General features: G+C 38.1%; 1 protein-coding gene across 8 annotated transcripts in view; it reads right to left on the reverse strand.

Moving 5' to 3' along the window:
* Positions 1-24,161, reverse strand: part of LOC111254034 (uncharacterized) — a 35,084-nt gene that overhangs the window by 1,951 nt on the left and 8,972 nt on the right. The window contains exons 3-24 of one of the 8 annotated variants that reach the window (XM_086975910.1): positions 17,190-17,292; positions 14,786-14,875; positions 14,594-14,683; positions 13,500-13,758; positions 12,352-12,416; positions 11,732-11,842; positions 11,413-11,500; positions 11,120-11,274; positions 10,877-10,945; positions 10,376-10,519; positions 9,777-9,835; positions 9,412-9,597; positions 8,488-9,041; positions 4,088-4,266; positions 3,703-3,830; positions 2,971-3,137; positions 2,720-2,857; positions 1,878-2,003; positions 1,443-1,656; positions 981-1,146; positions 684-806; positions 335-463 (exon numbers count right to left, since the gene is read on the reverse strand). In XM_086975910.1, coding sequence (XP_086832036.1) covers positions 335-463; positions 684-806; positions 981-1,146; positions 1,443-1,656; positions 1,878-2,003; positions 2,720-2,857; positions 2,971-3,137; positions 3,703-3,830; positions 4,088-4,266; positions 8,488-9,041; positions 9,412-9,597; positions 9,777-9,835; positions 10,376-10,519; positions 10,877-10,945; positions 11,120-11,274; positions 11,413-11,500; positions 11,732-11,842; positions 12,352-12,416; positions 13,500-13,758; positions 14,594-14,683; positions 14,786-14,875; positions 17,190-17,292 — 3,343 coding nt within the window. Of the gene's footprint in view, positions 1-334; positions 464-683; positions 807-980; positions 1,147-1,442; positions 1,657-1,877; positions 2,004-2,719; positions 2,858-2,970; positions 3,138-3,702; positions 3,831-4,087; positions 4,267-8,487; positions 9,042-9,411; positions 9,598-9,776; positions 9,836-10,375; positions 10,520-10,876; positions 10,946-11,119; positions 11,275-11,412; positions 11,501-11,731; positions 11,843-12,351; positions 12,417-13,499; positions 13,759-14,593; positions 14,876-15,783; positions 16,185-17,189; positions 17,293-17,839; positions 18,244-24,161 lie in introns of those variants that run through there. The other 7 variants (XM_022814465.2, XM_086975911.1, XM_086975912.1 and 4 more) reach the window with 7 other exon arrangements.

A 24,161-nucleotide genomic window follows, 5' to 3' on the forward strand; every position in this document is an offset into this window, starting at 1 on the left:
TGAGCGCAAACTCGGCGCTCGTGTTTAAGCGGCGGGATGAACAGCGGGACGAAACCACTCGTGAGAGTTTCCCGTAAATCGGATGTAAAACCGTACATGCTTTGGAGAGTATTTTAAACGCTTATGCTGTTCGCCTTTATTGGTCGTATATATTTAGGTTTACAGCATAGATTAGGACAAAGTGCCTCTAAATAGTTTATCATGTGGAATATCCTACGTTGATCAAATATTTCAAGCGCAGTACTCTACAACTTGAAAGAGCATAAAGTACTTCTGGCTAGTTACTTCAGTAACTCACCAATTCATTGAAAAACAAATAAGACTATTAATTTACCTTGAAGAAATCGTCATCATAACGGGTCCATAGGAACTGAAAACCGAGACTGTCTTCAGGCCAGAAAGGCCCATCATCCCATACCAAAAATATCTTATCAATTGTGCCAAAGCCAAAACAACGAAGTGCCTGTAACAGTTTACGTTAATTCTCATTTTGCTGGTACGCTGAAGGAGCTCGACTCAGCCGATAGAACGGTCAAATGTTTAATGGTTCCGCTTTTTTGTATTGCGCCTATTGAATTAACCAACATCTAATAGTGGCTATAGTGATACGATAAGAAAATCAGACTAGCCACAACAATATGGAGAGTTTGACAATGGCACGCTATCCTGCTATAAGCACCTACCTCGTGTTTGAACTTGGGCAAAGACGGCTGAAAGGGAAACTGCTTTAGAACCCGTACCGATGGTGTCATGATTAAATGATCGCAGGTGAACACTTTTCCGTCGCAAGTTTCCACAACGACCACCTGAAATATATGCTTCTTTCGTATTCTATATTGCTAGCATTTACGTGTGCCTCGTCTCCATGGAAAGCCAGGTGTAGGCATTCATTTTAAGCACGCACACTACGACGCACTCTTTTCAAGCAACCCACTATTATTAGGTAAGTGACACCTTAGTTAATAAGAAAATTAAAATACCTCTTGATTTTCATGTCTGCGTTTCCAGATTACTTTTGAAACGGGAGCATTGAGACGCAACGATCCTTCCGGAAGAGACTTAACGATCGTTCGAACAAATGACTCATAACCGTTATTAAAGTTGATATAATAGACGCCGGGACATTCTACATAATCGCCATATCCCCTGGAAATATTGTTAGAAACAAAGACCCGCCATACACATTCGGTAGGTCCCATTAAAGCACCCAGCTCACGTATTAGCATCTACATAGAGTAGCTCTCTAACAAGATCAATAAATTCTAACTAATTGTACAAACTACGCTTAGCTAAAGCTGAAACACTTTACTTTTAACATTGAAATATCATTAAGTTTTCTTGACACGAGAACCTTAGTTTTAATTGACTGTTAATACAATTTGATTGTGTATCAAATATAGTATAGTGATTCCCCTCCGGCCGCAGGGTACATGTTCACCTACCTTATAGCTAACTGTTCGGGATCTTCGCAGGCATTATCTACAATTTCGAACTTGCGGTACCAGTCTAATATTGCTGACATGAGCTCCGGATCACCAGCTGAGAACGACTGCGGAGTTCCGTGACTGCCAAACTGGTTGTAATAAGTCTCCATGACATGTGCCTCGAACCGACGCCGATACATTTCAAAGACCGATTTGTAGTCGAAGGAATTACCTTAAAACTCAATCCCCCGTACAACAAACATGCTTCGTCATTGCTAAAACTTATATATGTCGTTTGTTGATATCTTGCGTTTCTTACGATTGAAAATTAACGCTTTCACACTTATCGTCATAGTCATTGTTATAGCTGATACTTGTTCCAAACAACAATCGAAATATAAAATCATCATCGAAACGTGAAGTGATCACTGATCAACACCTTTCGAGAACTACCTTGATGTTTTTCTTTAGTACTGTTCTTCAGTAAAGCCAGTTCATTCTTCACACTATTGAGCACCATAATTTTATTCTCAATTAACTCTTCAGGAACTGCAGAACCGTCCGGTAGCAAAAACACGCCTGAAAGCGGATCAAGTTCAAATACAACACAGAAAAATTCAGTAAGTAGTTGCCATATGTGTTTTTAAGTGAACGAAGTGAAAATTTTCTTATACCCGTCTAAATTTATAGTCTAAGCTGTGAAATTTTCGAATGAATCGGTACATTTTTTCCTGGTTTTTAATAGAACATTTGATACTGTCAAATAAATTGAAATAACTTCACAACTTGTTGTGATTTGCTCTCGATATTACCTCTTGATGTCGAATAGCACAGTATAATAATAACAGAATTGTTTGTTTTTATAACAATAATAGTTTTTGCCAAACATATTCGATAATGCACAGCAAAATCAAGCTCTCGCAGCGGACTGAAGTATTGACAGCGTTGTAAAACTAGAATTTAGAATTCTGTTTAGACTTCTTTGCGCTCAGTTTCCTGTTTGACATAGGCCTATGGCCACTTCATCAATCCACTTCATTTCCAATTGTTCATTTAATTCAAAGACATCGATCGCTACGTGCCATATCCGTTCCGCGCCATTTAAGAACTCTGCTCTTACTTATATCTGTCTATGCTTGAAAACACATAACATGATACGCTCGTTGACACCGACCTACAGTCTATCTTCGATCCACGTTTTTCGGTCGATTTATGTATCAAGCTAACCTTACGTCACATCGATTGCCACTGACGCAGCTATAGGAAATTTAGATTTACGAATTTTCTCACGTTACCTTTTCCCTCTACGGAGTAGTCTGCACGAGGATCAGAAAGAAGACTGTGCCGCCGACAAAATTCGAATAATGCATTGTCTTCTTCGCCGTGCACCCACTGCGCGCCTAACTCGAGGGGACCACCTGTTATTTCGGCCGCTGTAACGAAAACATTTTTCTGCCATTAAATCTAAAGGCAGTATAGTGGAGATATATGCATAACATAGTACATGGATAATTGCATGAAGATGGAATCGGATGGAAACGCTCACCTTCGTAATGTGTCAGAATACGCCCCCCCGGACGCGAGTGCGCTTCAAGAATTAACAAATTCTCGCTGTTCGGTGCGGTATTCCTCGTTGAATCAGTGAGCCGTAAAGCTGCGCCCAAACCAGCAGCCCCTGCGCCAACGATAATAACTCGAAAGTGCTCGCCCCTCCTGGGTTGAACGAGTTTAAATGCGAATGATAAACATCTTTAGAATCGAAGAAAGCGTCTTTAAAGAAAAACGGGTAGGTAAAATAGACTATGATCATGGGCTGTACAGCATCCAAACTAAGGTGAAGATTTCAAGACCCGGTGCTAATAGCTTCAGATAATAACAATGAAGGTAACGTTTGACGAATGCACCGGCACTTTCGCACGCTAACTGACTTCGTGCAATACACATAGTGGGCCCAAGTGATAAAATAACATGGATTTTACGCGTTCAAGCAGTACAGACAGACATCTGTACAAAAATAAAGTGGTGCTTCTCTCTACGATTTACCATATCTACTGCTTTATTTATTTAATTCAGAGTTTTTCCAGGATTAATAAACGATTTCAGATCCGATGATCAATTAAGCGACTTTTGATTTAGTGTTCGAGTACATTTTAGATAATCTCCTTTTTTTGCTGTAGCTTTATTGGCTTGCTTTACTCTAGGAAGTGGCAAATAAACAAATTTTTCTGAGTCAACCCTTAGTAATGAATACGGTTGATGTATAGAAACCACAACCAACCTGATATTATACGGAGCCGTTGTATTCAAAGGCAGTGATGTATACGACGTAGATGTTCCTGCGCCGGACGGACCTGCCTGAGAACCTTTATGACTGGAAATTGAGAACGCTCCAGGTTCAGAGAGTACCTGTTGTGACCGATCCGTAAGATATCAGGGTTTATCTCTAAGCTCTGACAGTATGCAGCACGACGCGACACGCAGTTATCTACAAGCCGATTTGTTGAACGGCAGACCTTTAGTGCAAGCTATGGTTGTCGGTTGTTGAGCACTTACTAAGGAGATCTTAAATTGTTCTACATATATATTGTTGTAAATATTAAAACTGAGTTCGATAGTCTTGTCTCCCAATAGATTATCTTGTTAAAATAAGAAATTTACTGAACCTGAGTTGCGGCCTTCAATCTGCTGTTTCCATTATTAGGATCACTGCAGAGACCGACCATTTCTAACTGGTGATCAGTTTCGGAATAAGCCGAGTCAGTATTTCCGAAGTCGACGTACTTCGTTAAAGCGGCTCCGCTTCCGACTCCTTCTCGCTCTTCGTCAGCAATTCTCACACTTTCTGCATTACAAATTACAAACGTACGTTCCCTGTTTTAACTGTCAGCTAACATCAGCACGATTGTTTACGTGAGATACGTTATAAAGACAGCGCCCTTAAGCGCGTCATTTGTTCTAAACTCTTTAATATGTTAATTCGCTAACATCTGAACGGCGATCATTACTAATGAATGGTCTGTAAAAAAAGACGTTTCAGCGCAGCACAACTCTATGACAGTGTTGAGCGACATTTTAATTCGAAGTTTTGCTGGCCTATAGTTGTTCGCCTGTAGGATTTTTTCCGCTACCTAAAAACCTTGGGCTGATTTGTTTGAAGCAGCTTCAATACAGTGGTAGTACAGGGAGAACGGCCTCCCTCGAGATCTAGAGATTACGGTCAAGAGGAAGGCCAAAATGGAGGATGGACTGGAACGGCTCAAAGGGAAGGAAGATGAAATGACCGTTCCTGCAAGCCATGGTTTCGAAGTAATATCAAACATATACCGAACCATGACCCAAGCTGATAAAGGGGTCCAGGGTTTAGTGGGTGAGAGTCCTACAGTACCGGATAAAGAGCAGTCATGTCCTGCCTACGTCCGGTCTGCATAATGCATTTGCCCTTAACCTCCAAAAAAAAAAAAAAAAAAAAGCTTCAATACAGTACATCACTTTTTTTTTCATTTTTACATCGCTTTTCACAAGCACAAAAAGATCCTTTTGGAGCCAATGTAATCTGCCGCTATTATCGTCTTGTCGACTAAAGTAACCTTTTACTAGGTCGAATTATTATCATCAAGAGAAAGAGGTAGCGGAGCGCATTTGATTTGCTCTCGAAATTTCAACAATTCGTTACGGACGGCTGGCAAAAGGAAGGGCGTGATTAAACGACGCCAAGAGTATAATGCAGTATTATTTGCTATATTCATTTGAATTAGATATAATAAATTGAACTCTAAACGGTAGTGAAATACGCCCAAATCGTGATCGGAACTGAACATGACGTTCATGTGAATCTGTATTATACATGTACCGCCACCGTACATATGTTATGGCGCCCAGCAAGGCTACTGAAGACGTCACCTATTTAGGTAATGCAAAACGCGTTATGCTTCATTTGTTTATTATTAAGTAAAATGGTAATTAACAACGACGATAGTCTGTGGAGCAACGTCAGCTATCACGATCAGATCCTGCGTTGTGCTGTTTGCATTTTGGTGAAGCTCATCTAGCTTCACAGTTTACCGTTCTGTTGTTTTTCTTTACATCTGCAACAAGCAATGTCTGATAGGTATGTTTATAAATAAATCAAAATGACAATACGATTTGGGTCCCATGCAAATTGGGCAGGTTTATTGCGTTATCTATTTGCATTCCATACAGTTCATGAAAGTTAATCAGGCAGACATGTTATAGGACTACAACGAACGAAGAGACAGGCCAAAAAAGGAATCATCGATAGCTGCGATCGAAGTTAACGCCAAGGGTATCGCATGACTTCCATCTCTAGGCTTAATCAGCCTTGCAGAACGAGCAAAGGAAGTTTAGGGCAGGACATTTTATGGAAAGAGCTCCCGTCCTAGTCATCTTGCAGCATCTATAATTCAACGACGAACAGGGAACAACACGGGAGAGTTGCCAGTTTATAGTATTTTTAAGGTAAGTGTAAACAAATAGTACCTCTGTATAACGATATATCTGCACTCCCCTACGGTTCACCTACTTCCGTTACGAGAAAACGTTACTTCACAATATTATATATAGCCGGTAATATTACATTGCCATGTATAGCCTTGTTAGACCGCATATAGAGGTTCTTCTAACTATCGAATGATGTGTGCGAATGGGTATTAGCATCAGTATGATCTAACGCGATTAAAAGGAAAATGTTTATGCAAAGCAAAAGGACTTGATCGTTGAAGACGTCAGTTAGAAGTGCGTCTTATTTAAAACGCCCGCCACTGACTGGCGGCGGGCTTGTCACCTGCTCTTTGTTAAAGCACAAAAATTATAGAATATGAACAGCAAAGCCTATAGGATAATCTTTACACATGGACAGATTCATTGCATTTAGCAACCGCGTATTATCACAACGTTTTTTTCACAATAATATAAAAATAACCATCGTTTGTATTTAAGATTATTTTATATGTAAGTCGATTTTAGAGTAAATTTCATGGATGCCAATCTAAAGTGCACAATTGGAATGGCTGACAGCTATGACTACTTGTGGGGGTCACAGTTTAACATACGAGAATGTTACGATATTCAGCAAGAGTACGAGTTCTCAGCATGTTACGACTCACAGACGCTTACGGTGACATTCATTTATTTACATTCACTGCGAACTATTATATATATATAAGGTCTACTTTTTTTTTTCTAGTTGCGGAGCTTTTTTAGATCCTTTAGAAAATGTTTGTCTAAACAGTTTTTCTTTCAGCAATATACATCAGAGTGGAGCGCGAATATCTGGGCATGAGTTAGGACTCTCGTTTTGACAGTTCGATGTTGCTTAGCATTGTATTGTTCGTCTTACTCGTCAAGATGGGGCATTGGCACACAGGACATCAGACAGGAGGACAGTTCAATACAAGGAGAAGGATGCATGTGACAATTAAATTTAAAACAATTATCCAAATAACTAACGAAACAAAGCATTCAGACGAACGAACGAACGCTAAGATACAATATGCCGTAAGTCGAAACGCAACGTCACACTACAGCATGTAGAACACCTCAGTGAGGTTAACACACATCGGAAAAATTCTCAAGGTACAATAGTGAATAGCTACACTGGTAATTACTAATTATGCTAAAAAAATTTATACGCTTAAAACATAGCATCCTTATTTTAGGTGGAAGTAAATCAGATTTGGAAAAAGAATGCCCAAAGACATTAGCGAACCGTCTTTTGTAAGCCGCCGCCGCCGCCGCCGCCGAATGAATCTAGCGAAACGGGACAAAGTATTGTAAAAAGCGGAGTCAGCATTGAAGACTTTTGAAGGCGTAATGTTAAAGAAGGGTTGCTAAAGTACCCTAACCAACTTCATTGCTGAACTAAATAAGCACAATTATCAGAAGTAACGATTATTTTTCGATGTGATTTCGGACCTTTCCGCATGAATTTTTTGAGCTAATGTAGGAAATTGAAGCTCGCGTAGTTGCAGTTTCCTAACTTCACTGCCTGCAAACAAACACTTACATACGCTGAGTGTGACAGTTGCGGTTGTCGCTTCATACTGTAATTTTCAACACTAGCCCTATTATCAGTGTCTCAGTGGGACCTTCCAAAACTAGCATTTAATCCTTCTAAAATCGTAGCTTAACGAGATTGTTTTCAGAGAGTCCACATAAACAAATCGATGTAAATAAATCCGCTAGATGATATTTCGTTATATACAAGTTTGCAAATCGATAGTAGGATAAGCAGCGCGAGTTCTTCCGTGAACTGGCGAGAAACAACCGGTATACAATTTTAAAGCCTTTTTCGATGGGCTCATCTTTACGTAAGCGTGTCCCGATGCCTACCGTTAGCCCACAGACAAGGTGTGACCTGGGCCACGTAACGTTCTTCGCCTTTTCGATCACTTAATAAGTCGTAGGACGTGCAATCTTAGCAATCTGCAGGTTTCACATACGCAAAATATATATTCGATATTCTGACTAATCATCAAGCAAACTTAGCAACGTGAGGGCCAGTATAAATATGTCCTTTTTTCAGGATATTTGAAAGGGCCGAAAACTCCCTTAATAAAACTAAAGTGGAATGATTAAAACATCAAAGCAAGTTTTTGGAAAGAACAAACCCATGATGGTAAGTGTACATCTGGCTTTTGTACCTTGTTACTAGTGGTAAAAAAAAGTAAGAACAAGGGTGCTATAGAGAAGTCCAATGTACTTATAATATCAGGCTTTATATGTATATTAAAGCAAAGGGCTTCATCTATATCGTATCGCTTCCCTAAATGTCTACAATACGATTCTGCGTATACACAACTGGTCTTGTGCATTTAGCTATATATATATATATATATATATATATATATATATGGGTTTTTACTGTTGTTTTTGATAATGTTCTTTGAATCGAACAAAAGGGTATTACTTACATATTGACTACAGATAAATTTATATGATCGTTCTAGCCAAAACTTATTAACGCGATTCTCAGAAACAAAAATAAGGACTGACAAAGAAGCGTGAACCTTATAAAATTTTAAAGCTCAAATAAGCACCTACGTACCCTTGTTATCTACGTTGACTTTCGCTGTGAGTTTGCTTATCCTTTGTTCATTGGGGTCTTTTTGGTGTCCCTTTAGGTTTAAACAGGCTGACACATCAGTCGATGACTCAAAACTGTTATCTACTGCCAATTGCGACGTCATACTGTTGTCAATTTTTTCTTTCTTTTCCAATGCGTCAAAGGTTACGTTTTGAGCGCGTTCATTTTTAGCGGTATTGGTCTGATTCGCTTCATCCTGTATATCACCAGTCGCTATGCTAGTGTGAATTGCTGCACCTTTAGCTTTGATATAATTGTCTATCCTGGTTGCCTCTCGTAATCCTGAGTCATAGGCTCCGTGTACGGTGGAGTAGAAGTGATCGGATGTGGCTTCTCCAGCGAAACATAGCACCGGGGCATCGTCAACAAAAACAGGTTCAGCCAGAGTTGCCGGCAGAAGTGAACAATACGCATCATGTGGATACCAACAGTCTTTAACAATTAGACGTTGATCACACGCAGTCGAAATAAATGAGTACGACCCTCGTGAAAACGGGTCCGAGAACCATGTGGATCTGAAATGTCAGTATACGAAAGTTACCACGCTATACTTAGAAAAAAAACCGGAGAAAAGTTGGGGTCTTCCCAAGATTGAAGAAAACAAGAAACGCCACCAACTTCCAACACATGGATGGCCTCGATTGCTTAAAATCGGCTCACCGTGATCAAACCAAAAATGAACGACTGGGCTAAATCAAATTAAAGGCAAATAACTTACTTGAAATTATACATATTGAGTACATATTTCTCATAAATATACTATTTTTTTCCAGGAATTATGGATTTCTATTAAGGGCTCTTCACAGGTTATTGCAAGCACTTACATAGCTCACTTAATTTGTTAACTTATAAAAAATCATTTTTCTAAACTATGCACTAACGGACCTAATTATTCGTTGAGGAATCGGTAGATCTTCTCGATCGGTGACCATTTTGAGGATCTTCCAGCACTCCGTCATTACTTCATTTTCAGATAACGCCTCCATCTCGCGCGCACCTGATCCGGCAATCCACGCTACCAATAAGCGTTTGTTATGACGGACTGCATTTAGTCGACTCACCGAACGATACCTACATTTTGACAAGAAGTTTTTGAGAGCTGGTTTACCGGTAGCACGGGTCCTCACTGCGAGTATAGTAATATTATTTTTGTCCCTAGTTGTAATGAATTTTATGATTGCCAACAACATCCTACGAGATCTATGTTTGAAGCAGTCTTGCCCTATAATTTGGTAGCAGGTGTAGCTGACCACTCTTTGCGTCGTCCAACAGCTTCACCGGGCAATAGATGATCGTCCTTCCATAGAACCTGGAACACGTGTATATTGTTTGTCACGTTTGCAGAGTTAGAAATGTCGCTCTTTAGTTAATTGCAGTATGATGCACTGTATTCTACATTCAATCTCCGATCCCATTTTAATTTTTGGCTTAAAAAAAATTGCAATTCGTCAAACTGTTTTTTGGTGTTAGTGCAATTGTCCTACCAGTTACTATAAAGATTTTTTTGCGTACGCGTTTCAAACGAGAAACTTGCAGTTTGTTGTGGCAAGTGAATGTTAAGCAGCTGTTTAGGAGGCTAACTTGTCACACTCTATATCTAATACAGCTGCAGTTTCTGGTCTTCACGTAAGGGAACTTCAATTGAAGCTGACACGTTCAGGAAACTCGAAAGCTAAAAGATAGGCCATAACGGAAGCTTTTAGAAGCTAATATATGAGCTATTTTTCTCAACTAGCTTAAAGATTCATCACTAATCAATGGAAAATTTTAAGTCAGATATAAAATGTGCAAATTAAGAGGTCATCCAGGTAATTTTTAGAATGTGTTAATAGTTTAAAGGGAGTAGTACCTGAAAAACATCGCCGGCCGTCCAAAACACGTCCTTTTCCCTAAATTCGAGGTAGATTTTATTGCACGTTCCAAACCCAAGTGCACTGATTGTCATCGATTTACATTTGGGAAGTTCGGGCGTAAACAAAAGTGACTGTCGCTCCTGAAAATTGGCCAATAATTAAAGAGTTCATCTTAATAAAAACTGCTATGTCAATGAGGCGAGATATCTTTTCACCCGTTCGTATGTCCCTGCCAATGCATAGATAAAATCCTTTTTTACGAAAAATTATACTAAGTATATTTTGGTCATATTCGGAATTCGTCAATACAGACGCTTTACAAAGGTATCGCACGTCCTTTAGCATCTTAGAGAATTCACGCAGTTCTATGAATTTTCTCGCAACCTTTTAATAAGATGTACACGTGCTAGCGCCTAAAAACAACAAATGACCATTAAATGTATTGTTATTGTTGTATGTATGATATTAGGATACGAAAGTAAAATTGGCCCGCATACCTTGAGCACTCCAAGTGGGAGGCTACATATGACATAGTCGAACTCCTCGATCCCCTTTGTTGATGTTACCTAAAAGTAAAACAAAGAAGTGCGGTGCGACACAAAATACGGTTTTTAATCAGCATCGTAATTATCGATCTTTTTACTTTTCAGGCATCTCTCCGTGATGACGAGTATATGTATATGTAAAAATAGAGCCGAACTAATTATTCTACGGAATCTTGACCTATAAAGTATTCATACCTTGATTGGACGGACGGAGAAATCAATATGTGTCACTTCCGTTTCGGTAAAAATTGTTTCCGCTGGTATATATCTTAGCATTAGATCAATGAATGCTTTGTAACCCCGTGGGCCTAATTCCGTTGTAATGTTTCCTTTGCATTCGTAAAATTGCCCTGTACCGAGAAAAAAATCTGTTTATATATATGTATGTATATGTATATATACATCTATATATCGTATATATATACATATATACGAGGAACATAAATAGAAAGTAATAGCGAATAGTTTGTTTAGACAAGATGCGTTACCGAAATAATTCGCAGATATCTCGTTTGCTTCATGTCCATTAATCTCGTTTTCCAGCCGGATCGCCCAGTTAAAAAACCATACCAGTGTCTGTAAAACATCAGGTGTCCTCTCTAATTACATCGTGCATGGTTTTGCGCAATTAACTAGAAGCCCTTTTATGCAACCGGTTCATATTTTGAGCTTACGTATAGAGAACTAACCTGACAAGTAGCAATAGCCCAAACTATAATCTTTCAACACTTGCTTATCGCAAGAAACCGCAAGCATGTAAATAAACAAAGCCTATAGCCGAAATAGTTGTGATATTTATAAGTTCACCTTTCGTTTGTCAGGGTCAGTCTCCCGTTCCAGAAGATTTCCAAAGCGGGCCTCAAGGAACGCAAGAAGGGACCGAGAAACCTCTTTTTCACTTCGACCGCCTGCGTAATCCTTCATTTAAGATAGCAGTAGGTAGGTGTTAGTAACTGGATAATGTATATTTTATCCAAAAAACAAAAAGGGCCCTAAGTAGCCTTTATTTTTTATATAGTGATAATCGCTAGGGACATGGTCACTTACGTTGCTTATTTCCTCTGTATTTTCCCCAGTTGAATTTAGGCCTTAAGCATGCTGAGTGATTAACAGTCGTTCGTTCATATATACTTATATTAAGGTAAACGGAAAGCCCTACGAGAAATAAAAATGTATACTGGCAAAACAGCGAGGTCAGTAGCGAAAATTGCGATCATCTGTACGGTCATTTGTATTCAGGCAATCTACCATAGCTAACTTATTCGCGAAGCTTAATTATCGTAACGTAGAAGCAAGAGAGAAACGCTAAATCTTAGACAAGAAAAGTAAGTTAAAAAAAACTGGACGCGATTATATAGATTTTCGTACTATTTGATCTAATTTTTGGTTATTGAAAATGATCGAAGAAACATTTTGCAGACACTCACATTTGATAGAGATTCGCATTCGTCACGCAAGTCTTCGAACGTCTGTACGAGCTTCGCCATGAACTCTGCAAAATCAGGCCGACACCTTGAACAATTGGTACGCACTCCCAATGCGTACATGTGTTGTCAAATATTCAGTAAACAGCTCCTGGTCTAGGACAGTCCCGCGATACCATCTATTCTATTCTCGTTATAATCGAATTTTTTTTTTACAATATAATCAAACGCATACGTTTATCTATAACCATCGACAAATCTAGTTAAATATAGTGGCTTATTTGCAATGTTAGTCGACATTTTTGTTTCGCTTCTACAATACGTTTTTTGCTAATGGGTAAGTGCTCTATATAGTGGGGAAATCTCATAACTCTACCCGTCATTTTGGCAGATTACAACGTGCATTCATGCAAATGACAAGCCGTTGCTTTTAGTTTTCAATTTAAATATGGGTATATCGAGCGAAAGGATAGGTTTGCAACACTGCTTCATTTCAGCTGAACTCGGAAAATGTGTTCATGTCGCACGCAATGAAGACGTTATAGCTAAAAGAAATCGCCTGATAAATTTTCAAAGTGACAGGACAAGCTTCACGGACCGAACAAGGCCATTGGAAAGCGTCCTTAGGTTCGATACACTATGTATAAACGTAACGAGAAGTACATTCAGCTGTAGGACACATTACCTCATCCCATGGGGCACGCCTGGCCAAAGTTGTTTTGGTAACTTTTGATTACTATTTGTTACCGGACAACATCATTTGTAGAGTGCCAAATTCTACTTACGATGTTTATTATTTGAGCCATAGTCTGACAATGAGATAACGCCAGTACCGGTAGGTTATAAGTGATCATGTCAGCAAACGAAAATTAGAATTAACGAATAGAAGCAAACAGAAATCATTATTACTTTAGAATAGATATTGCAATATTATACAGTATAACATAGTGAAATCTAATACAGGTTGATGTTGCATTGTTACATAGGTAACTAGGCATAGTATTGCACTGTTGTACAAAGGAACTTTTTTATTACTTCCTCCGTCCCGTATAAAAGCAAACTATATATGTAGTGATTGGCTTAGCTTCAATGATTCTTCAGCAATCGAAGGACACATCGTTTGTGTTAGTGCTGTCAATGTTGCAACTTACCATTTTGATCCTTATCAAGCTGGTGCCAGTAATGAAAGTTTTCGAAAAAAATCGGAGCATCTAAATCCAGCAGATCAAGTGTGCCTCCGATTTTCGCCTTCTCTGCACAGCAGGTTTCGAATACGGAATTGCCCTCTTGACCGTGAATCCATTGCGCTCCCAACTCGATTATAGGACGCCCCTCCAGTGAACTTTTTGTCTCTAGATCCGGCGTAAATGTATGAATCCGACCTCCCAGTCTGGATCTGGCCTCATATACCTGATATTTAATCATCAATAAAGTTATCAATGGTTCATCCTATGTAGCCACTTATTCGAATAAATAGTAAGGCACTGTGGTTTTCCTGTTGTAAGTCAGGTTTCATACATAGCCACTCACAGTCTTGGGGGGCTGAAGTAGTTTAAAAAGGCAAGCTACGCCATTTCTGTGCCTTTTGAATATATATATATATATATATATATATATATATATATATATATATATATATATATATATAATAGCTTGGCTATATAATAGTAGCTACCTAGGGTTCTCGCAGCTCAACACGTTCATCACTTAGTAACACGGAAGTACATTACTGAAATAGACGTCGCTCGCACCTATGCAGAGCCTGATACAAGGAAGAACCTAAAAATCATATGATATTCTGTTAAACGTAACACTATTGACAAACCAGAATTGATGAACTTTTCTTTTACTATACCTGTGCGACATACATCCTTGGTTGACGATAGGGCAGTGATTAGAAATCCCCAAAATTTCAACAAGGTACGCGGATGATATGGAGAAATACGAGTATTCTGCATAGAAGATCAACGAATGGGATCGATGCGTAACAAGATGGGCGATTTTGCTCAAACATTTTAAAGCAGATGCTAAAATTACTAATAACAATGTATAAACAGTGTTGGCTCAGCTAGCTAAGAGACTGTACAGGACACCGCTAATTGCGAGACAGCGTTGAGTCTGCCAGAGCGCGTATATACACAAATGGTCCATTTCCAAAAGCTGCAATTTTTTTGTTAAAGTATTCTTACGTAAAGAAATAATTAAAGATTATATATAATCAACAGTAACGCAATACTCATCTAACCTTTACATTCCCGTAGCCTTTGCGGTTGAGTTCAGCGGCCGCTGAAAGCCCGGATACCCCTGCTCCGATGACAAGTATACGGGTTTGAACCTTTAAGGAGCTCACACTATTAGGTAACGACACCTTAGGATGAGCCATCCTGCTGTCGTATGCACAAAAGTTGGCCGAGCCACTATTACGTCCTATACTAACTTGGTTCTTTTGTGTAGGCGACGTTAGGCTTCTCGGAGCAGGTGGACTTTGTACAGCTTCGTGTGTCCAGGGCAGAACGGCTGCCGATATCTACGCAGGAAGTGAAAAAAACATCGTGAGTTTCGTAATAACTCAAATGGTAAATAAGAGTGGCTCCTTCGTATCACCTAGTAAGGACTAGATGTTTTATAAACGTATGTATATTATGTCCAGAGGAAAGATAACATGTCGTATGTGTTATAGCGTAACTATTTAACGATCATTTGTTAGCTTTATGATTTAATAATCGGCGAAGACAATTACGGCGTTTTTCTAGAATTGGCTACACATTTTTATGCTTGAATGAATATTGATTCTGTACACGCGACTTCTATCAGTATCATTTATTTACATCTCTATCAAAGTGCGTGTATAAATTTAGTATAGAAAATAAATAAAATAATATATATGATTTATGTTTATGATGTAACATGACGTTATGTAACATTTAACTATTTATGAATGTGCTAGAAAATGCTGCTGGACGGTGTTAAACATGGTAGAATTTCTATGTTTCGAGTTCTACGACCGGTTTCGCCATTAGCCATTCCGTCAGACAGAAGTATGGTACCCCGTGATCAATTCGTTATTTTGATATATTGTTACATATGTGACGATATCATCATGTATTCTTTTATCACCACCACCACTTAGCTCACTCGTAGTGAATCAGCGTCAATTATTATTATATATTAATTCTTTTTGTAGAAAAAAAAAAAGAAAGTGCTTCGAATTTTGAGCTACTAAGTAAGCTCTATTGTTAGAAACGAAATTATATAGAAAATTAGAACGAAGGGTATAATTTTATTTGCTCTGGATAGTATCAAAGGAGTCGCTTCAGTCTACTCGGTCTCTGCATAACTGCTTAATCGAAGTAGTTTATTACAGATTTACTGTCTGACGCATTCAGTGTAGATCGCCTTCACGGATAATTTAAATAAAAGAAACATGTAACTTACAATATTGGTTATGCAGAAGCTGAAATTCATACAATGTCTCAGACATTCTTCTTGGTATCTGACAACATCTCTATCCACAACGTGGAATTTCTCCTTTAGTTTTACGGAAATCAAGATGTTCCCTTTTCATTTCGTAACACTTTCATCTAGTTTTTGAATTCTGAGCCTGATTTTCTGAATTTCAATATTAATCAATTAGTTAATCTTCAACGGCGAGATCATCGAACGAAGAGACGGTTCATGTTGCATTTTCTTCCGCCACCTCAAACCGAATTCTCTCTAGGAAGAAGTACATCTAACGACGATCTTCGTGCGTCAATGTCAAACAGGTCTGGCTTAAGAATAATAGATTACTGTATCCAACATAACGTCATGATAATAATCTTTTATATCGATAAAAGCTGTCTCATTAATTGAACATTAAGTGAAAATAACCTCAAGTAAACAAACTCATTTAGTACTACACACACCGATCAATACTAGATCAATGATAATATAGAATTAGACACAAACTTCGAAAAAATCGAAGCTCTACGCCGTAATTTATCAGTCTAGATTCTTAACTCAAAATGCTATGTATGGTTCTATCGTTTATAGCGGACTAACTGAAAACAAATGCAACGCACCACATCAATACAATATGGGGCTTATAGTCGTATTAATGGCCTAAATTAGGAAATATGGCCAAACGTGAACAGGCTCGTTTCGTTGCTGAATGAAAAACGTATTCCTCACATGCGAGCAATAGATGCCACTAGAAAAAAGTGATACTTTATGCGAACGCCCAAATTATGTAGTATTCAATACAGATGATGTACCAGCTGTTTCCGATCGCTTCAGTCTGCGTAAAACCCAGATGAATTTGGGCCTAAATGAAGCTGTAATCTCAGAGAAATTATTCAGTTTATGCTGTAATCTTTTAAAACGACCTCTCTCGACGAATAATCAACAATTGACCCAATGAAAATCTATCTTCACTGTCACTCCGTCACAGTTTAATGACGTTGCCTCGAACCAACGACTGCCTGAACTTAGTATCGAAGTACTATTTTCCAATTAACGCTGCACATTTTGCTCGTAGACGTATTTTAAGATTAGGTACATGATCGCAATTGTTTAGCGGTTTGTGAGGCTAACTTCGCTCCTGAAAAAAAACTATCTAATTCGATAAATTAAAAAAAATAAACAGTTCACATTGAAACTAAAAACAACGATGGAAGTGAGTCGGTCGTCTGAATAACTACGGTGGTATGGCTTGGAAATTTATTCTTATGCGCTGAGTATCAAGATGGTGTGTGACATCATCTGCTCCACCTTATCATCGCTATACAAGATACCACCTAATTTTTATTAGAATTCTTATTGTTACAGGCAAACAAAAGCTGGGTCAAATTATTTCAACAAACAAAGTGATGTACTAAAAACGAGCTCTTCTCGTGGTTGAAGGTGTGGTTCGATGTGTCACATGGCCAGAAATAGTCAATCGTGAGAGCCATTCCGAGTCCATATCTAGAAAAGGGGAGAAAAGAGTCAAAGAATTTGATAATATCAGACTATCGTTACCTTCCTGTCAATTTCGCAGCATTTACTGGCAAACATTTCCCACTTTAGTGCTCCGATACCTTGAACAGCTGACACCCTTTTTTTTTTTTATACATATGTAACGTTGTCATTTTTTGTGGATAGCTTCTAGCGCCAATAGGATTAGTGTCATCAGTATCTAAATTTTAATGTATTGATGTCAAGAGTTAGCTATTTGAGAGGCCAACTCAGTTAATATGATATTAACACCAAGTCATTTATCCACCGTATATAATAATCGAAATCAAAGCTATTAAGTAATATTAAGGTACACGTACCCAAGGCCTTTTTGGAAGCAAACAAAAAAATAATAGCACTTTAGCATATATCTTTTTTAACGGTGTATTTATAATTCTCCATATGAAAATTTATCTGTATTAAATTCGGGAAATAAGGCTTTAAGTATCATCGAAGGCACAATTTCAAAAAAAACGTATACCAAATTAATTAAATGAGGAAGCCAACGAGTACTCACTCTAGCAACTCTTGTGAGAGACACCAGTGTTACCAACCAAATTAGCTTGCACAGGAATGCTTATTTTTTTTTTTGTAAGTACACCAACATAAATTAACACAAAAGTGTCAATTATATTACTTTCACAATTCACGTCTCAGTCGCCATATTCACCGTAAATGTTTTGCCTACGAGGTTTGGTTGTGAGCCGTAGTTATGTGCAATTGCCAACGGAGACCACGTGTAGCCATAGAAGAACATGTGAATTTAATTAGAAAAATATTATTTGAAATTTAGTTATCGGCAATCTTGAATTGAAGAGCGTTAGCAGTGACAATAGGACCCAAAATATTAGTTTTATCTATTTGTTACGAAACTCAGCAACGGATTAGCGGGTCGTAAGGAGGACGCCTGCTGTGATCACGCATGCTCCATTGGTCTCAACTATTGGAAAGATAAGAGTAGAAAGCAAACAATCTGAGAAAGCTACCAGTTATAATTATGACCACAGATTCTTGCTACGTCATGCGGTTATATCGCATTAATTCCTTTTCCTTTTACGAAATAAAAAATGGATGAATGAGAAAGAACAGTGATACAAAGTCTTGGAGATTTCAAGGTTTCAAATTAGCACATATCATATTATCGACTGCTGCCTTTTAGAGGTTTCTATAAGTAGAATGATGAAACAAAAGTGAATGCGTGTTATCGAGGCTGCGGCATGAGGGCATCGTATGGTTTTGGGATCAAAATTCGTTCAAGCCTGCCTCGACTGCGTTATAGATTCAAAGGTTATGAAGACTCGATGCATTTGGGCTTTTAGTTAGTGTTTTATGCATATTTAGCAGGGGTTAAAATATGGAGCAGAGTCGGACAAATCAGCGGGATGGAATTAGTTCTACTTCGAACGGACATTTCGAAAATTTCGCTGTTTCCTAGATCAAGTAGAATAAACGTTAGCTTCTGGCCCCAGAAGTGGCTCAATGGAGAATAATAAAGTTAATTTCAGGGAAAGCTGTGAATGAGGTTTTTTCCTTTGTGCAGCATTTGCAGTCACATGATCTGGTTTTGTAGTACAGATAAATATTATGTTGCATCACACCGAACTATTATAGCCTTAAGCATTATGATGGAAGAAAATTTTATGCGTGCAGATTATTCAGAAACACTTCCCAAGAGTAGCATTACGTTTTTATCATTCTTGAATTTAACACATTCTAAGATAATTTAATAAATTTTTTACTGATGACAGTCTACCTTTATACTACTACAAGTTTGTGTCTGTTTGCTTGCTTTGCTGATCCGAATCGACTCCTTAAGGTCGTCAGATCTGGCGAATTTTGGGCAGATCGCTAGACTAAAGCTGCGCGTTAGAGCAAGAGCTGATTAGTTAGAACTTTTCCCGAAAACATATTGTTTTTGTCCTATAAGGTGTAATATTAATTTGGGCAAACTGGTTGCCATTTTGCAATTTTTCCCTTTTTGCAGGTTTTTCGGAAAAGTTGCATAAGCTGAAATGGGCTTTGGTAGAATATTTATTAAACATTTTTTTCCGTTAGTAAAATGGTAGTCGCATGTTTACACAAAGGCTTTATAAGCAAGAGTTTGCTCTCGATAGCAATCAAAAGATCTCTCCAAGGTGAATCAAAATGCAAGATGTCCCTACACCCAAATTTCAGGTTAAAAATGCCCCTCGAAAAGCTAAAACTCAATATCGAGTTCTATGTAACAGAGTTTTTTTATCCCAAAAAAAATTCCCAAGGAGCTGAGTAAATTTGCAGTACACTTCCCCATCTTTATAATGGATATTTCAGTGTCAAAATAATCAAAAACCTATTGAGAGCTACGCCTCGCCGATGTGATAGTGAGTTAAAAAATGCATTTCGAGTAGAGTACTCCTTTGAACGAAATTCTGGTAAGTATCAGTTGGAGAGTTACCGCATCTGATATGGCGAATATTTTAGTTGACCATTCTCTTTTTTTCTAAAATATTTGCTATATTATAAAAAAACATTATTTCTACACAGAGTATCACTTTGTTGATGTCAATTTCTTCGCGCTGGTCAATCCAGTTTCTCTTGATCCCATTCAATAGTTTTTGACGAGCTGAGTAAATAAGCAATAACATCACCCTCTACTGAAAATAGATATTTAAGCGTGAAAAAGGGTAAAAACTATGGATTTTTCGTTTAGGTGACAGTGGGTTAAATTTTTCATGTATAAAAGTCTATTTAGGGGAGGTATTGCTCAAAAGCTTTCGATGAGCTGAATCGAAATGCAACATATTTCCTATAGCCTCAGTTTTCGGGTCAAAAATGCCATTTTGAAAGTAAAACACTTATCAGAGTGTTCCATGTTGGGGGGTCCTTAACGCCAATCTATAGATTTCAATGAGCTAAATGGAAATACGATGCATATACCTAAAATTCATATTTTAGGTATAACTCCCTAGTCATATTGGTCTATCTATGTAACCATGGAGGGTAAGAATGCGTTTCGAATGATATAAAATTAATTTCAATAATGTCAATTGGAAAGTTGAAGCAGCAAATGAAAAATTTATTTTCGTAAAGATCTTGCCGTTATTCTACGTCTCAAAAAGTCAAACAAATATAGGCAACTATTTCTTAATGAAAAAAAAAGTCTTGGTAACATTTTAAAGACGGAATAAATATATCAACCGAGACATATAAAATTTTCATTAGATAGTTATTGTATCTTCATTTAGCTTAATATACTACTTATTTTAAGAGAGAGAGAAGCTTAAAAGCCTTTATGCCGTAATGACGTTTTGAGAATCAATATTTCAAATAAAACACATCAATGAGTAACGAAACATATACACCCACATCTTGTTGATCATTACATGTATCTTAAAAAAAAATTTTAACCACTTATTAAACAGAAAGGGAGATAAAAGAACTTTTGAACCTCAGTCTCATGTGTGGATCTCAATCTCAAAGAGATGTTTAATTTCCTAAGCTTTGGACTGACCAATTTTATCAATAAGAACATCTATTAAGAGCCAATCGAAGGCCAATTCGATTTGCTTATGTTTTCCACAAGTCGACAAGACAACAGTCGACTTTATTCGCGTGCACTCCACAAACTAAGTTCATTAGCCAACACAAACAAACCCCGTAACTGCATTGCAGTACTGTAACCAAACGTCAACACATTAACGGAGTCTAAATCTAAAGCCGGCTAAGCCCCGTGGTAGCAGATATTAAAACAGGCTAAAGAAATAATCATAGACGGCTAACGGGTTACACATGGCGGGGTCCTTACAGCGAGATAGTTGTCGGTGTAAGTTCACGCTAGGTGGGGTCTAATATCAATAAATCAGATAAATAAACAAGAAACAAATATACGAGTTCATCTAGTTACAGCTATATCTGTCGTTAATTTTATAATAGAAGTGCAGATACATAAATACGAAAAATTAAGCGTAGTTGCGCTCAAATACCTAATCATAAATCTGAACTCATTTCCAATAAAATATCACGTCAAATATTTGCAGGATAAAAGATTTTCCGTGAAGAATTGTATAACAGTAACGCGGTAACAGAGTTAACATGTCTCGTACACCAAAACGCGAAAACTTACTGATTTAAGTTTTAAAAATCCATAACAACTGAATTTATACGGCAGTTTTTGGTCTTGTGAATTGTTCTAACTCAGTGTTCAGCAGCTTAAATTCAATCCAAGTCATTCTAAGTCTGAACCATTTAAGCATTTCATTGATACGCACACGTACAACTCAGCAGTTCAGAACCAGAGTACCAAGGTAACGAGTATTTCTTCCTAGTTGTGGTATGGATTAAACAAAAGTAACGGCCAATTACTCACGATTACCAAAACTACGTCACTATGCAAGAAAAATGTATAAAATCGGCACAGAGTGCCTACTGTCGCTCGATCTATGTGGCAATTTTACGATCATGAGATGTAATCACCTGTTGAGGGTTGCCAGACACTTTTTGAATAGCCGCAGGAAGCTTATATTGAAGATAAGTTCGGCATACATGTTACAAAAAAAGGCACTCCCCATGCATAATGTCTGAGCACTCATTTATGTTGAACATATTTCCTTACTTTCTCCGGCATCACTTCGGCTCCGAATATTGGCAAGCCCCTACTGATAGATAGGCTCACCCGGATACAGAGAGTCCGACAGACCGAGCCATTCTCTGTTCCTTCTTCTAGTATTTTAAAGTCGAGTTGTCATTGAGAGATAGACGATTACATCAGACAAACTTTAGTACATTAACGCCGATGTCTCATCCTGGTGACCCGGCGTGTGACAATTTCAATGGAAAGACATTGTTAGTGTCTGGAGTGTTCCCTTGTGCTAAAAGATACCGCTTCTTTCTTCTATGAAAAATTCCAGTGCCAGCCAAGACATTTTTCAATTCTTCGAATTCTTTGTTCCATAAGTTGATTGGATTACAGATGCTACTGCTAGTTGTGATGTAATGGTCAAGTTTCATTTCTTTAAAACTTTTCAGAAGCTTAGGAATGGAAAGTGGTAGCCACTGCGACCTCTTTTTTCATATAAGAATTCAATCACGATTTAAAATAGAAGATAATGAATGGGTATCACTTTCGTAGTGCAGCAGACCTCTGTGGGAATGGACAGGTCGAACTGCTCCGGGTCGGGAAATGCTTGAATGAAAAAAATTATTTGAATCATTGGCGCAGTACGTATCGACAACGGCGACTCTTGGGTCTTGGTCAGTTGTATACATACTTTATTGCCTGCAGCGCTTCGCCTTGTGACGCTGACGCCCTCTATAAGCTGTATTTCCTTTGTCGACGATGTGTGACTCAGTTGTGTTGGATGCCGGTCAACTCAACCATTGGTAGAATCAAAAGCCAAACGCGAACTTCTGTGTTTTTAATGTTTGATAATTGGAGCGAAACTGCAGATTGGTACTTCAGTTACGTGGCCGATGTGGTGGTTCATGTTCTTATTCTTGCTTGTTTATTTTCCAAGTTTTGACAGGGTTTGTCTGCGACATACCAGGCAGATCCTGCGGAGTTCTCTTACTTTCAACATTCACTATGAAGTTGTATCTCACGAGACTAAACGGTAATGATTCAAGAATTCGCAGTGCTTTCATCGTGTCTATACATCAATAATAAAACAGTAACATGTAGAGGAGTTGCGTAAACGTCGCATTGTTTTGAGTCTGGTTTAGGCCGATGAACGCAGAGAACGCATCTCGTCCACGATTCTACCATTGCAGTACTCCGTTCTCGTCTGTATGAATCTTATTTTTTTTTAGCAGATGTTTGGTCACTCATGGCACAGTTTGCCACATCATACATTTGTAGTTTTTACACTTTTATTTCGTATATAATCCCACTTCTAATTTCATATGAGTCATTCAAAAAAAATTTGAGTAGGTTTATTTAGAAGTGTGTGTGCGTTTCTGAATTAATTCCGAACTGATTTTATTGCAATTTTTGTACAATATTCTACAGTTACCCTAGTTACCACATTGCACTCACGTGCACTGAGGACGTAGCTCTTCCATCACCCACTATTGTATTATTATTCCTTTACATCATTGCATCATCCCGCTGCTCTGCTCTACTAATTCGGTCACACTGCCCCAGGGAGTCCATTGCTTTTGATTATTCAGACACAGGAAGTGTTCAGTCACTGTCGCGCTCTGAACACCTCGTAACACTGTAGCAAATGCCTTGTGTCTTTGTGGCAGCTTTATGGTAGCCCGCCATTTTAGTAAGAAACTGGTTAACTGACGAGAAAGCACTCTGATATGAAATGAATAACAGACAATGAAAACAATAAATTATTTCAATTCAACTTTTTGTTGATAGTGAAAAACTTGAGAAACCAATTTTTTTTTGATTTAGGTGTTTCTCCTAACCGTTGTTGGGAAAACTACCTAAAAGCTAATGTCCCCCAGCTTGCATTAGAAGCTACGAGTAGGATTATACACCTTTCACCATAAAAAAGGTTTCTCCTACACACGTTGCTTTGACCATAGTGCCTTCTTGTTAGGCGAACTTTATACGTTGAGCCGTGTTTAAGAAGGTTCGGACATTGTATATACTGGTTCCTACACATCCAAAAATCATAGGACAGGATGCCAATTTATTTTGAGAGCAGTACAGACATGCATCGGCTTTGGCTTATAAATTGACTATGGCTTTCAAACTTAATACTCATATAATCTAATGTGAAATCGAGCGTTTATTTGTAAACATATATAGGGGCTTAATCTACTAATATATAAAGAAAAGGTGTTACTTGAAACGCTATAGAGAGATGACATTAGTTATTCAGAAACTGCTTTCCCAGCACTCGTAGTTT

This window comes from Varroa destructor, unplaced genomic scaffold, assembly GCF_002443255.2.
Source record: "Varroa destructor unplaced genomic scaffold, Vdes_3.0 BEIS01000007.1, whole genome shotgun sequence".
In the NCBI taxonomy this organism is placed as follows: Eukaryota; Metazoa; Arthropoda; class Arachnida; order Mesostigmata; family Varroidae; genus Varroa; species Varroa destructor.